A 16,040-nucleotide genomic window follows, 5' to 3' on the forward strand; every position below is an offset into this window, starting at 1 on the left:
GAATGCTATAGGCTCCAGGACCACAGACTCCATCGTATAACTTCAGCTCTGGCATTCTAACATTCTCTCAAACACAGAAAAACTATTGCTAGTGGTGTTTGAATCCAGCTCAACCATCATTAGTAAAAACAAAAACTGAATCAATCTTAGGTTCCGTCAAACTTTGCACCATTTAAGAAAAAGTACAATATTATTGAGGAGAAAGACTGGAAAGCTGACAATTTCATCTATATTTCCTTTCCCCTCTTTGAAAGTAGACTATTAAAGTAGAATCAAGGGCGGAATTTCAGTCCTGGCTCTGACACTTACTACCTGTGTTACCCTGGACAAGTAATATAACTTTCCTAGTCCTCAGTTTATTCATCCTAATAACAAGTATTTTATTTGATAATCTTCATAAAGCTTTCCAACCAGTTCTAACAAGTGAAATTAACACATTTGGAGTCTGCTGCCCCCTGCTGTTACTTTACTGAATTGCAAATTTTACCTTTCTAAAGCCATAGAATCCAAGTTTTTAGTCAGTTTTACATTTTGTGTATCTAATTTTCCTTCTTATAGTTCATTTATCCATCTTCCTATTTATAAGCCACATGTCTTTCTTTTACAACCAAATATCCTCTTAACTTGAGCTTTAAAACAATCCTGTTACTTTTGCTGTTCAAATCTCCCAATTTCTTTGAGTTTTGCAATCTACTACTGTGATGGGATTTTTTCTTTCAGTTCTATTAATTTTTGCTCTATGTATTTTGAGACTATTTTAAATTGGTATATACAATATTACAATTATTTTAACTTTGTAGGAGTGGATTAAGAATTTAAGTAGCTTTCTCTAGCCCTTATAATACTTCTTTTCTTCAAGCCCATTTTTCTTTTATCTATTTTCTCTGGATCTCAGCCGGCCTTTGGAGAATATAGGTCCTGTGTATATCCTTAACTCTTTCCTTTTTAAACTCTGTGTCTTTTTCAGTTGTGTTTCTTATAAACTTGGTCCTGGATCATTATTTTCCTATTTGACTTCTTTCTTTCAGCTGGAGAGCCCTCCATCCAGCACTCTCAAAGCCCAATCCCAGTAATGCTCACTTGGCTCCTGCCAGTACATGGTAGTGAATTCATACATTTTTGGTGTCTGGTCTTCTCCCTTACCACACCCAGCCCATCCACAGCCAGACTTTGCTAGAATTTAACCATTTATAAACCTTGCAGCCAAGAGGAAGTGGCTAAGGCAGTTATTGTCTGAGGGGGCATGGGGGCTGGGATGCAGCCCCTTCTAGCAGAACAGAGGTGGGTGTTCTTTAGGGAAGGGGTGGGCTACTTCTGCAAGACCAAAGGCAGTAGGGACTGCAGCGTCAGCATCCTCAGGGGTATCTGTCCAGATGTTCCATGACATGTTTCCAGATTCTAGGTTTTCTCCAGCAGGGCCCTGACTTTCACTAAATAGAACTTGGCTGAACATTCAAGTCTCTGAAGCTCTGTAACAATCAGATGGCCAGCCTGAGTCTCAGCTATTTCAACCCAGGGCTGCTCATAAACTCCCCTGAAGTCTTCTGGCTCTCATGATTCTGCACTAACAGCTTCATAACAGCCCTCGGTCTCTCATTATCCTTCTGTAGGTCAACACAACCCAGCAGTAACCAACCAACTCAGATCTCCTTGTAGGCACTGCTCTCCCCTTATTTTTCAAATGCTTGCATCATGGAACTTGTAGAGAACTCCTCTCCATGGGGACATTCACCCAAGTTAACACATGTCTGGGGTAAACAAGACCATCTCCAGGTGGAGTGATTTGCTAGAAAAACCCACAGGACTAAGCAAAAGGTATACTCACAACTATGATTTATTAGAGAATATCAAACAAAATCAGCCAAGGAAAAAGGCACATGAACAAACCAGAGGAAACCAGGCACAATCTCCAGAGTCTTGTCCCAATGGAGTTTTACAGGATGAGCTTAATTCCTCCAGGGAAGGCTTGCCCGAGCCTGGGTGTAGGTGGCCAGCTTCTTTATCCAGTTCAGTCACATGGGTGTGCTATGCCTAACACGAACCAATATCTCAGATTCCCGGGAGGAAAATAGGTGTTCAACATAAACTCTATTATTTGTGCAAACATTTCAGGCATAGGAGCCACTCTCATCAGTTAGGAAATGGATGAAAACACTCTTCAAATCCTCATCGCTGACCATTAGCTAAAGGCAATGTTGCCAACAGGTCTTGTAAGGACAATAATTTCGAGCTTCCTATGTTAACTCTTTTCTGCACACCACCTGTGAAATATTTAGCAACTGAGCCATGACGTTGCACCAGGGACTATGTGTATTTCACTTACAGATCAGGGCGTCATCCTCTTTACCCTGTGGGTGGAAGATGAGCCAGCTCCTAATCTTCTGTTACCTTGTTTCCACAGATCTCACTCCTGGTCCACTTGTGTTAGTCTGGGTCCTCCAGGAAGCAAACACCAAGAGTGAGAAACGATCAGCTCTGTAATGGATTAAATAGGGGCAACACTGGTGAGGAAAAATCAGGAGGCAGTTGGGTGGGTTTGGTTGGAGGCTGCAGGTACAACCCCCGAGTGAAAGGATAAAGGAAGGTTAGGTGAAAGCAACTTAGACTGTAATATGAAATCCTAAGGGAGTCCGGCAAGACCGTCAGGGAATCCTCAAGTCAAAGCCCAGGTGTCGTAAGATCCCTCGCAAGATCAGTCCTTGGCTGGCTGCAGTGTGTGAGAAGTGGAGCCCCCATGTAAATACAGCAATGGATTTCCAAGTGCAGCAGCTAGGCAGGCCTTCAGTCCAGGACGCCCCCTAGTGGTGGGGTGTGGACATTTTTATTCTCAGGCTGCCACAACAGTGATTACAGCTTTCAAAATACACCTAAAAAAAGATTATTTATCACTTCCAGCCAAGACGGAAGCGTAGACAGATACACTTTGCCTCTTGCACAACCAAAAGATGGACAGCAACAAAATTTAAAAACAAAAAAATAACCAGAATTGCCAGAAAATCAAATTGTACAGAAGTTGGACAGCCAAGGAATTAAAGAAACTCCTTGAAATTCATTCAAACTGGTAGGAAAGGCGGAGACAGGCAGCTGGGACCAAGAGAACTCAGGGCAAAGCAGTGGCTGGTGGAATGGGCAGTCTCACATTTGCGTGTGGATAAACTGGGAGGAACAACTGGGGAGTGAGACAGACCAAGCAGCCCAGGGTTCCATCTGAATAAAGAAGGCCTCAAAAACCTCTGGCTGTAAAAATCTGTGGTGGTTGTGATGGTGGGAGAAACTCCCAGCCTCACAGGAGAGTTTGTTGGAGAGACGCAAACCTACCTAGTAAGGAATCAGCACCAGAGGGGCCCAATTTGCTGGTGCATAGCTGGGGAAGCAACTGAAAGCTGGCCAAGAGCTGAGCAACCAGCATTGTTCCCTCTCGGACCCCTCCCCCACATACAGCCACAACTCAGCAACCTGGGTTGCCTGCCCTGGTGAATACCTAAGGCTCTTACAACGTAACAGTTCTACTGAGAAAAGAAACATGGCCCAAATGAAACCCCCCCCCCCCAAAAAAAACTATCAAAACTCCAAAAATATAACTAAGTGATGAAGAGATAGCCAACCTATCACACACAGAGTTCAAAACACTGGTAATCAGGATGCTCACAGACTTGGTTGAATATGGTCAAAAAATAAGAGGAAAAAGTGAAAGCTATGCAAAGTAAAATAAAGCAAAATATACAGGCAGCCAACAGTAAAGGGAAGGAAACTGGGGATTCAAATCAATGATCTGAAGCAGAAGGAAGAAAGAAACATTCAACCAGAACCAGAAAGAAACATTCAACCAGAATGAAGAAACAAAAATTCAAAAAAATGAGAAGAGGTTTAGGAACCTCAGGGACAACTTTAAACGTTACAACATCCAAATCATAAGGGTGCCAGAAGGAGAAAAGAGCACAAAATCAAAAACTTATTTGAAAAAAATAATGAAGGAGAACTTCCCCAATCTGGCAAAGGAAATAGACTTTCAGGAAATCCAGGAAGCTCAGAAAGTCCCAAAGAAGTTGGACCCAAGAAAGCACACACTAAGGCACATTATAATTACATTACCTAAAATTAAAGATAAGGAGAGAATCATTAACAGCAGTAAAAGAAAAGAAGACAGTTACCTACAAAGGAGTTCCCATCAGACTATCAGCTGATTTCTCAAAAGAGACCTTACAGGCAAGAAGGGACTGGAAAGAAGTATGCAAAGTCTTGAAAGGCAAGGACCTACATCCAAGATGACTCTATCCAGCAAAGCTATCATTTAAAATGGAAGGGCAGATAAAGTGCTTCCCAGATAAGATCAAGTTAAAGGAGTTCATCATTAAGCCCTTATTATATGAAACATTAAAGGAACTGATCTAAGAAAAAGAAGATCAAAAAGAATAGTAAAATGACCACAGACTCACAACTATCAACAGCTGAACCTCAAAACGAAAAGAAACTAAGCAACTAGAACAGGAACACAATCACAGAAATGGACATCACATGGAGGACTATCAGCAGGGAGGGGGAGGGTAAGGGGGAAAAGGTACAGGAAATAAGAAGCATAAATGGTAGGTACGAATAGACAGGGGTAGGTTAAGAGTAGTATAGGAAATGGAGAAGCCAAAGAACATACGTACGACCCACGGACATGAATTAAGCAGGGTGGGGGGGATGCTGGTGGGAGGGGAGGTGCAGGGCGGATGGGAATATAGGGGAGAAAAAATAGGACAACTGTAGTAGCATAATCAATAAAATACACTTTAAAAGAGATTGTTTATCAAACAAATATTCAGCACCAACATCACAGGGTCATTTGCCATACCTTTTAGTTTAAAAAACAAAGTTATAAAACCACCTAGAATAGAACACTGATTCAAAATATAAATACAAATAATCTTTTACATTTCATAAACTTAACAATTGCCTATGTGATGCTGTTTGGGGAAAGAGACTTTTCCAAATTACTTGTTCAACTGGGAGGTTAAACTGACACCTAGACAGCATTATTACATTAGGACTAAGTCAGGTTTAGTCCATCACAAGAAAAATATTTGCAAATGTTCATAACAAGTAATTTTCTGAAATATGACATATTAGTATTTAGTGCAAAATACCGTTTGTAAGTTTCTCTCCCTGATAACCTCAAATACTCTTAGCAAAGGCAAGGCATTCCTATACATTTTCTACCTAGTTCCTATGTAGTCTATAAATGATCATATGGAAAACTTCTGAGCCAAAAACAGCAATGTTGACAGATATTTCTGAAATATACTGTACACATAATTTGGAAACTTCTAAATTATATATGCTTAGGTCAGAGATTTTCAACCTTTTTCATCTCATGGCACATGTCAACTAGTTACTATAATTCTGTGTCACACCAAAAAATATAGTTTTGCCAATCTAACAAAAAAAAATACGTGTACTTTTGACTCATTCATAGGGGACAACTGTTGTGCTGGCTGTTGCCATTCTGACCTGACAGTCTAGGGGAAGAGAGGTCAAGGCCCCCGACGCAACAGTCAGTTGCCACGTGGTTTACAAGTTCCGGCAGCACGCGAGCGTGCCGCAGCACACCGCCTGAAAATCGCTGGCTTAGGTGGTAATATAGAATAAGACTCTCTTACATTCTATCTAATAGGATTGGTTTTCTCATTTTTATCAACGTTATCACCATAGACAATACTGGCTATCAATATCCGAGATACAAAACCCACCCAAGGAGACTGGAGTTTTTGCCATCTGCTAAATCTCAACAGAAGCTGGTCACAGTTGCTCTGGCAGTTCCTTCCAGTCAGCACGTTTAACTAACTCAGCTGAAACAGTTCCTGAGACCGGAGTTAATTCCTACCAAAAAAAAAAAAACTGTTCTGTCACAGTAATAGGTTCGGCCTTTGCATATACATTATGACTTGTTGGTACAAATAAAAGCTACTAGAAATAAATAATAAACTAAAATATTTAATTTGAAAGAAACAGAATTTTTTTAAAAATGAGATCAATACCATTTTTAATGTAGAAGATGCCACCTTTATTTACAGGCTAATAAAAAAATATTCAACTCAACTAGATATATTTGTCATAAATCCGACTGACCTGAGGCCAACCCTAGGGGGAAGAATGGATAGGTGGAATAGGATGTCAAATGTAATTACAATAGGAATGTCAAATAATGTGCAACTTAGGCAAGAATTAATGTATTTTTGTTTCTAGACATAAAAAAAAACAAACTAAGTTCACTGTGGGGGGAATAAAACCAGCACGAGGACAAACTGCTAACTTTTGACAGCTCTTCCATTATAATTACCAAGACTCTCAAATGTTTATCTCTCTTAAACCTATTTTAACAAGTCTAGTGACCCAAATGTTGTTTTCCATTATTCACAACAGACCATGTAGAAGAGAATTACAGGCTGAAACGTAACTGTGTGCACACATACACACGGCTCTCACACTCTATTGGAAATTTTTTCTCAGCTATTCTGTGTGTGTGCGTTTGTGTACTTTTGTTTTTCCTTTTCAACTATAAAAGTTCTACAACAGTCCTCTCCTTATGTGTTTGGTTTTGCCCTAGAAACTTGAGTGTTATGAGTTCCTTTCCTATACAGGTGAAAATAAAAAAAACAAAACTTTTAAACTGCTTCTCATTTGGTCCTTTGGAAAAAAAGTCCACAATTCTTAGTTCATTTCCCAAAGACCATATATCTCTAAAATGAACTTGCAAAGGAGCCGTTACAAAATATCTGCCAGGAGTTCACAGTAGCATCTGAGCAACTGTCCTCTCAAGCAGGCTCACAAACCAAGGTGAAACAAGAATCGAAAGGGGGCTGACCCGTGCAATTTTAAATTCTAAACTACCCAGACCATTTTTCAATCTGCCCATCAGCCCTTGAAAGGAGTTGTATTATAACCATCTCACACAATCCTTTTTATTACACAGCATCCTCAAAAATATGCCAATGGAAGGGTATAAAAAAATTCTTCATAGACTTATTAAATAGTTCTTAAAAACCCAAAGATTTTAGCTCTTATTTCCTAAGAGTTCAGTCATAGATATTCTTTGGAAAAATGCCATGGTTGTCCCATTCCATTGTTGAAAAAAATAAAAATAACATGGTTTCAAGTCACAACAAAAACATTTTCAGACATGTTACAATGTAATTTTTTGGACTGAATACAACTGGCTAAAATCCTGTTTGCAGATCTCATGTCATGCATTGGGCGTATGTGTTTCAAGGGGAATGTATAAGAAAAAGCATTTGTTTTCTATTAAGAGGCTTCGCCTACCATGTCAGAAGCAAACAAGAGCATGTAGCTTGCTTATTCAGTTGTGCAATTAAATACCAGCTTTTGCTTAGGGATAACTTTATCCTATATGGTATTTTAATATCAGTAACAATATATACTATGAAGTGCATTTCTATTACAAATTAACACGGAGATCAACAGATGATTAAAACCATCCAAAACAAACCACAAATGAGCAATAGTTAAAACATAAAATTTATAAATAGCAAAACCACCAAATAAAGTATATACATTTTATAGATTTCCCTATGAACAAATATATAGTGCATCTAGGAAAGACAACAAAATGTGTATTATATCACATGACATCTGAGTATAGAAATGAAGAACTGATAATACTCTAAAAGCCTGTAGGCTTCCCCCTCACTTAACAGTCCATTTTATTTATATATATATATATATCTCCTTTAAAACAGTGATACTGGCAAAAGTATCACCCCTTAAATGCAGTACTTTCATTTTTCCCAACAAGGTACAGTGAGTAGCCTTCACAACAGTAAATAAAAGAGCAGGTACTACTCCATGCTTAATCCTGGGATAACAGAACTAGAAAAATCTTAGTTTGCACTTTAGTCAAACACATACTGATGTGAAAAGTCAACCAAAACAATTACTGTATCCAAACATCTTCACCTTATCTTTCCCACCAGTGCTTTAGCTTTTTAAATGATTGGCAAATCAGTTACTTTGAGAGAAAACTGCTGTTCGAATGCAATGTATTTCATTGACATAGTAATAAATTTGAGCTTTTACTGCCAAAAAAAAAAAATGTATCTTTAAGTGCCCAGACTATCGCAACGAGACACAACTCAAAATGTATAACCTGTCTTTTGTAGATCCCAGAAGGAAAGCAGCGGAGGCTGATCAGTAATGACGGAATGCTCCAATGTCATGCACAGAGGGTCAACATAATCGAGGACAGGTATTTCACACTCATCTGCATTGTGTTTAAAAACCAGGAAAGTACAATGTACAGGAACTTTACAGGAACTACTTCTAGTGCAGCACTGATTGATAAAGGATTGCTTAAAGAACACTATTGTGTACTGCACTGCATAAAGCTGAACAGCAAACCCATCACAATAAATGATCATTAAGAACTGATTTAGATATCAGGATGCAAAATAAATTAAAAAAACTATAACCATTCTTTCAGTTAAAAAATATTAAGTCAGGCTTACATTTCTGTAATTCATTCAATTTTGTCCTTTGAAATACCACACTTGACATTCTGGAATATACAATATGAATTCATTTATTCTCTTGTATTTAAAGACTATTTCTTATAAAATACTGGTTAGCACTATCCTTCTAAGTGGGAAAGGAACCAACAAAACAGTAGTGCTTCATGTGGTACTTAAGAGCCTAGTAATACCCCTTTGGAAAACACATGCTTTGGTACTTCACAGATTTTTTCAAGGAAATCAAAACTGCTTTACATGCAACAGCCAACTGTGATCTACCACAGAAACAGGGAGTTCGGCATTTAGAATAGTTCACATGAAGCCCTGAGGTACCCGCCTTTCATTTAGGCAACACACAGCCTCTCTTGATTTGTCCAGTCTTTCTCACGCTCTTCCCTAGTGCCCCAAGTTCAGACCAGTCTGATTTTACAATCTTGTCTGGGGGCACAGTCGGTTTAATAGGATTTTTTATGATACAGACTGTGCAGATCATCTAACTTAGAAGCACCGTCTTCCAGCGGAGTTTCACCCGAAGTTCCTAGGTCTCCATTTTCATGTCCATCGGCTACTGCCTTCTTATTATTAAATCCTAAAAGAGAGAAACAAAGGCATGAGTGCCCACTGTAGTTTATAACCATAATCTGAGGCAAACAATGGGCCCTAGATTAACCAAGTTAGTAATTTCTGAAAAAGGAATGCTTCTTTCTTATAGCAGATATCAAACATTGCAGAGATTTTAAAAAATATTATCTAGTGGACCTATCTAAAAATTGTATAAAATTTCCTACCAAATTTCACATGAAACTTATAGTTGATAAGCGTAATTGTAAAATTCAGTCACTTTTACTTACACAAATATCTTTTACTTACACAAGTTATACTTTACATTTTGCTTTAAGATTATTTAGCTTCAGTTCACTGAGGTATATACTAGTTTATTGCTAAAACTCTAGTTTGTTGGCAAGACAAACTAGATAAAATATAAAATTAATTTTGGTTAATCTATAAAGTAGATAATGGGCTTTCAAATCCGTAAGAGTTGACTGTCATCTATTTAGTGAGCTATGAAATATGCACACAGGCTAACCAACAACCAATGGATCCATTTTTTTTGTGATTTGGGCAGTTAATTGCAATGTATCCTAAGAGCATACATGTTCAGTGGGGTCACAACTGAAGCGGTCAGCAATTTACATAGGTGACAGTACTCTTTTAGTCTCAGCTGCCAGAAAAGGAAGAGAGAAGCCTTCTAATCCTGACAGAAATCAGCAGAAAGAATGAAAGACAATGAAATCACAGGGCAAGCAGCCCAAGAGTGCAAGGTTCTGACATGACAGTTACTACTGGTGTGTTTGCATTGATAACTCACAATGTACAAGTTTAGCAGAAGGGCAACACTTCATCAGTTAATTCACTGTAAGTTCGCAAGCTTTTTGGTTTTGGGATGCCTTTATACTCTTAAAAAGTACTCTAAACAGCTTTTTTTAATGCGTATAATTAATGTTATGTGGGCTACTGATGTATACCATATTAGTATCTAAATCTGAGAAATCTAAAAAAAAGACTATTTTGTTAAAAATAACCAAAAAAATGCAATAAATGTTAATATAAGTAACATATCTGTGTGGTGAAAATAACTATTTTCCTCAAAAAATTAAGTCGGGCCCTGGCAGGGTGGCTCAGTAGGTTAGAGCACTGTCCTGATATCCCAAGGTTGCAGGTTCAATCCCCAGTCAGGGGACATATAAGAATCAACCAATGAATGCATAACTAAGTGGAACAACCAACAATTGATATTTCTCTTTCTTCTCCCCCCTCAAAATCAATCAATTTTTTTTAATTTAGTCAGAAGAGCAGCATTATTTTACAATTTTGCAAACATATTTAATGTTTGGCTTTATAGAAGATAGCTGGATTCTCGTATTTGCTTCTGCTCAATCTGTAATAGTATAACAAGTTAGTGTACCTTCATACAGATATGTAGTTGGAAGACAGGAGAGTAGCTTAATAGCCTTTCCAGATAACTATCAATATTCTCCTTGGATACTACACCACAATTTGACAATATGGAATTTGAAAACTTTTTACACTTCGTTCTGTTAAAATCCATTTGTCTATCTTGTACTTTGAATTGCTCTTTTGCCCATGTAGGATTTTGCATCATACACTGGTCATTTTAAAAGTATGAGGACAGTTACCAGTTACTGTTATGAGTAAAACACATTCACTAATATCACCACCAATCTTATTAGAAAATGTTCTTAGGTGTCAGGCAGCTGTCAGCTCATTGTGGTTGACGCATGTTTTACAACATTGTAATTTTCACTTGAAAGCTCACAGTTTCTCATTGGCAATAAATACTGTCAATTGTTTTTCTTGAAGTGATAGACTCATTTTGTTCATTTTTAAAGACAATGACTGCCAAGTAGTCTGAACAAACATGATTTGTCAGTCATTCTCTCAAGTAAAAATTGTCTTCCGTGAAAAAAAGGAATAGTTCAGCTAGCAACTTAGTCATTTAAGTACTTTTCCTTGAGACTAGCACCTTAGCTCAGCACACCGCGAAGTGCTTTATGCATACTTTCTACCTCATTCCAAAGAATATTTTAAAAAATGTACTGAAGGGTCCAAATTTAATAAAATGAAGCTTTCTAGTACTACTTCATCAAGGACATTCATAAGTTAAACAAACATTTTCTTCTTTTTTTTACTCAGAGTGGATGGCAAGGGGAACACAATAATTACTAGTACAGTGGCACACTGGCTTGATTCACACTAAGGCACCAGGAGTTTTATCCCCATTCTTCTTTCATCAGTGCAAATACTAATGCAAAATGACAAGACAAGACAAATAATGTCTTAGAGTTATTGTGAAAAACTTTGATATCATGAACCCCCTAAAAGGTCTCAGGGACCGACCCCCAGAGATCCCTGGATCATAATTTAAGAACCACTCTATTAAGGAAAAGAAACTGTTAGAATCTTTCTTTAAGATGACTAAATGACAGCAAAGAAACTAAACCAAAAATCCTCAAGATTACACATCCCGATTCTAATAGCAGTAATAAGACAACAGTTTACTCATTTCATTGAGAGAAGAATTTACATTAAGACAGATAGATGATATTAAGATACACTTAATCTAACAGGCATTTTGGTCTTTGCTTCTGAGTTAGAAAACTTAAAATTGTATATATTTTTTAAGGAACACTTGTAATATAGTAACTGGTAATGTTCTTGTCTTAAGGTCCAAGATGAATCTAGAAGAACTTCTATGTAAATAAAATTTTGGTACAGTTACTGGTTACAATAAAACTATAAGCAAGGGAGAGCTATTCGTTCAGTTAATGATGGTTTCCCCATTATTGAAAGTGTTACCAAAGAACAGCTTAGGCTTTCAGATTTTAAAATTTTGCTAATAAATACATTAATAACTTTCAGAGTGATTTTTACCTTGTAACACTTTGATTTCCCCACTTGGGCCTTTGCAACTAGAACCAGGATTACCAGCTCCCTCTAACTCGTCAAGGTACAAACGGTAACGATGTCCACTCTCATCTTCATACTCCACATTTTCATCGTCAGAATCCACTTCGGGAGCCACATAAACAACTTCAAATTCAATCTCTCCTCTCTAAAATGGGGGGAGAAAATGAGGAAGTCAAGTTACTATGAATATAATTTAAAAAGGATGGGGTGGGGGGATAAGATGAGGAGCAGTAGTCAGACCTCAGATGTAGCTTCCTTTCAAGACAACAGATAATGGCATTCTAGAATCTCAAAGGGTGGAAGGCAACTCAGAGGCCACTGTGTGCAGACCAATGCCTTGAATTGTCTCTGTAATTTCTTTTTAATATCACAGTAGTTCTTTCTACTGATGACAATATTTTTGCTAATAAACCTCAGAAAAGGATGCTTAACTATTTAATTTATAGAAATCTGGAACAAATGTTCAGTTGAAGTTATTTTGCCATTTTGTGTTTTACATAGCAATTCAGCAAATTCATCTAAATAATCAGATATTAAATAAATTTGTACCTAAAAGCAAACTTTTCACGCAAACTTTTCCTTGACTAATTCAAGAAACCACTATACAATGACTTCTTGTTTCTTACTGACTAGGTCTTGAACCTCTTCTTAACTTTCACTGAGTACCAAACATAGTGTTTAATCAAGGTGTTCTGTTCAGTAATAATAGTAATCACTATATTTATTGTGCAAAATGATATCCTGAATCCTAAGAATAGCACTATTGTAGTCCCTTGTAGATGAATGAGGAACTTGAGAAAGTCCTGGAGAAAGCAGATAACTTCCAATATGATGAATAAGTAAAATAGAATAACAGAAATATGACTCTAAAGTCCTTGCTCTTTTTTAAAGCCTAGACTAAATGTATAATTTTATAATTATTCTTTAATAACAACTTTATGTCCAAGTAAAAAGTTACAGATTATTTTATGGTAAAGAAAATTCCAAGCTATAACTGTCATTTAATTAGAGACTACAATCAATACACATGAGTCTGGGATCTGCAACTCTCTGAAAATTATGGCCTGCCTCTGCTCAAAAGAAAGCATGTCATTTTTTTACTGCTGCTCACTAAGTTAGTCTCTTTGATACTCCTCTTTTCCCAGCAGTTTAAGGTTGTTTCAGAATTTTAATACATGCTTAGCATTTCCTTAAAACTTTATGACTGCCTATCCGTATCTCCTCCAGCACAGCTGCCGTGCACCCCACCCTCATGCTACTGGATGGCAGCCAAGCTGGGCTGCGAGAACCCTAACTTGAAGATACCAGAGCTGCATTCTTAGCTCTCCCTTATGAGAATATGTTCTGCGAATACCACTTTGGGGAGACAGGTGGATGATAGTACAGTGGTAATTCAGTAAAGTTTGAGAAAACAGGATTAGGTCTGTGGGTAGCTGTCACAGAGACACAGGTTTTAGGCTTAATATGAGAAACAATCTTTCTAAAAATCATCAGTGCACCACAATAGAAAGGACTGCTTTACCAAGTCCTTTAATACAATTAAATTAGAGGTTTATAGATCGTGTGGAGTTGAAGCAAATGAGCTATAAATTCATTTTCAATTCTGAGATTCAAAGCTACATTCGCACATCACACTTATGATACAACAAACATCTCAAAATCCTACCAATGCCTCTTTAATTACCTCAGCCCTAATCTTAAACAAAAAATAAATCTTAAATACATGGAATAATAAATACGACTTCTGTATATAAATCCCAACTCTATCATTTACTTGCCTGAAATTTTGAACAAATACTATATTTCTCTATGCACCTTAGTTTACTTGTTTTAAATAAGAGGGCTGGGCTAAATGACTTTTAAGGATCTTTTTAGTTTTAACATTTATGACTATAAAATAAATCCACTTTCTGGCATCATTTTTTAATAATACCTTATATTTACATAGTGTTTTAGTCATTGACGGTGCTGTGCTCTCTAGTGTCAGGTCCTGTTCTGAGCACTTTGTAACGTGTTCACGTCCTTGACCCTACAACTCTCCGACGGGGACACTGTGGCACCGCAGCACAGAAGACTTGACCTGCTCAAAGTTATGCAGCTGTGGAAAGGGGCAAATCAAATCTCCTCTTTCAGTAAATCTGGCTGAATGTCTTCTCTAAAAGCCCCAAGTCAAAAACAAAAACAAAAACTAGGATCTATACAGAAACACTTGACTACTTGAGTAATCTCCTGGGGAAGTATAAAATATTCAAGAGATTCAAAAAGAACCAATGGATAGATATAATTTTAATTTCATAAAGGCAAGTTACCTGCTGGGAAAGAATGGTCACAGCTTCTTTATGCTTTGTGTCCCTTAGGTTAACTCCGTTAACTGCCAAAATCGCATCTCCAACGTGTAGCCCGCCACATCTATCGGCAGGTTGCCCTGGGTGGATCTCAGAAATGAGGATTGGAACACCATGTTCTTTCCCACCCTAACAACAAGCACAACAAAACAAAGGCAATAAATTAGTCTACTCTTTGTATAATCACAGGCTATTCTAACAACAAATTTTCTTAAAAATATATTTCATAAACACCCTACACACTGTCTCTAAATGCCGAGTGAAATCTTATTCGATGCTTAAGTAATGATAAGTAAATTATTATGAATATCAAAGGGTTACTTCCTAGTAAAAATGAATGACATACACATGCTTTTTTACAAAGCATTTTAGAGTCAAAACAACTATAATCACTAAACTCTTAAACACAAATATTTCATGTATTAGCAGTCTACAGCACTATTAGATTTTATCAAGTCTAAATCACTATAAATGGTAAAAAAGAAAAAAAAAACCCTGTCTTCTCCATGTACCACAAAAACAATTCTAAGATCATAAGATGAATCTCAGTTTCAGATATATTAAATGTGAAAAAATATGCAACACAGAATTAATGAAATGCAGTTATTGGTACATGTCACTTTCCAGCTTGTATCATAGTCATTTGTGTATCTGATTTCTCCACTGTATAAAATTTTCATTATAAGAAACATTTTTACATTAAGCAATACCAGATATAAAATGAGCTTATACAGTGCTTAAGAATTACAAAATGAAAATTAGTGTAAAACCGCCTTATTTATTCATCTGGAACAAAGCACTGGATAACAGCAAAAGAACTCCAAATATATGTATTTTATAGCAGACTGCTATCAGGGATGTTGCCCAAGACAACTCTTTGTAAAGGAATCGCTTAGTCTTAAAAAGGAGGACTATTTTGACCCAAGAGCCAGTTAAATCTGACAACAAACAAATGAAACAAGAAAGAGATAACACATACTCTAGAGAAAAAAAAACAATATAACCTGGAGCCATTTAACACAGAAGAAAATGGTCATATCCATTCCCAAAGGCCATTAGAACATTAGAAGCATCACAGGATATAGTACAGACCTGAGTCATAATGAAAATGTTTAACTCTGTTTACTAAAGGTGTACTTAACAGTTAATAGGAAGATTTACAATACCAAAAAACAAACACAAAGAACTTTACACAAAAAGGGTGCCCATGGGGATAAGTTTAGTTCTACAGCAAATATATTTAAAATACTGTCCAGTGAAGGAGCATGACCACACCAGACAACTGTGGGGAAGGGGACCGACACACTGCTTCTTACTGTTATTGAAATGCCAAGGCCTTCATGGTCTTCCTTAAGGAGGAGAACTTTTCTAATCGGACCAACACCTTGGCTTTTCTTTAAAGAGTCTTGATCCTTATTGGGGGGAAAAAAGAAAAGAAATTAGTATTACATAAATAATACAACACATAGAGTAAACCCATGCCATATGACCTGCTTTTATTAAATAAAGAAATCTTTATTAATTTCCTGTAATGCAGGGGTGTCAAACTCATTTTCACCGGGGGCCACAGCAGCCTTGTGGTTGCCTTCAAAGGGCCCAAATAATTTTAGGACTGTGTAAATGTAACTACTCCTTAACTATTAAGGAGTTGAAATTCCATTCAGCCCTTTGAAGGCAACTGTGAGGCTGATATGGCCCC

At 37.2% G+C, this 16,040-nt stretch overlaps 1 protein-coding gene across 2 annotated transcripts in view; it reads right to left on the reverse strand.

The window, feature by feature from the left end:
- Positions 1–6,020: 6,020 nt before the first annotated feature.
- The window catches only part of GOPC (golgi associated PDZ and coiled-coil motif containing), a 32,306-nt gene continuing 22,286 nt past the window's right edge, over positions 6,021–16,040 (reverse strand). For both annotated transcript variants that reach the window (XM_028510397.2, XM_028510398.2), the window contains 4 exons: positions 15,658–15,753; positions 14,306–14,470; positions 11,961–12,141; positions 6,021–9,096 (listed from right to left, as the gene is read on the reverse strand). In XM_028510397.2, the coding sequence (XP_028366198.1) occupies positions 8,963–9,096; positions 11,961–12,141; positions 14,306–14,470; positions 15,658–15,753 (576 nt within the window). In that variant the 3' untranslated portion in view covers positions 6,021–8,962. The remainder of the gene's footprint in view (positions 9,097–11,960; positions 12,142–14,305; positions 14,471–15,657; positions 15,754–16,040) is intronic.

Source organism: Phyllostomus discolor, chromosome 4 (assembly GCF_004126475.2).
Source record: "Phyllostomus discolor isolate MPI-MPIP mPhyDis1 chromosome 4, mPhyDis1.pri.v3, whole genome shotgun sequence".
Taxonomy (NCBI): domain Eukaryota; kingdom Metazoa; phylum Chordata; class Mammalia; order Chiroptera; family Phyllostomidae; genus Phyllostomus; species Phyllostomus discolor.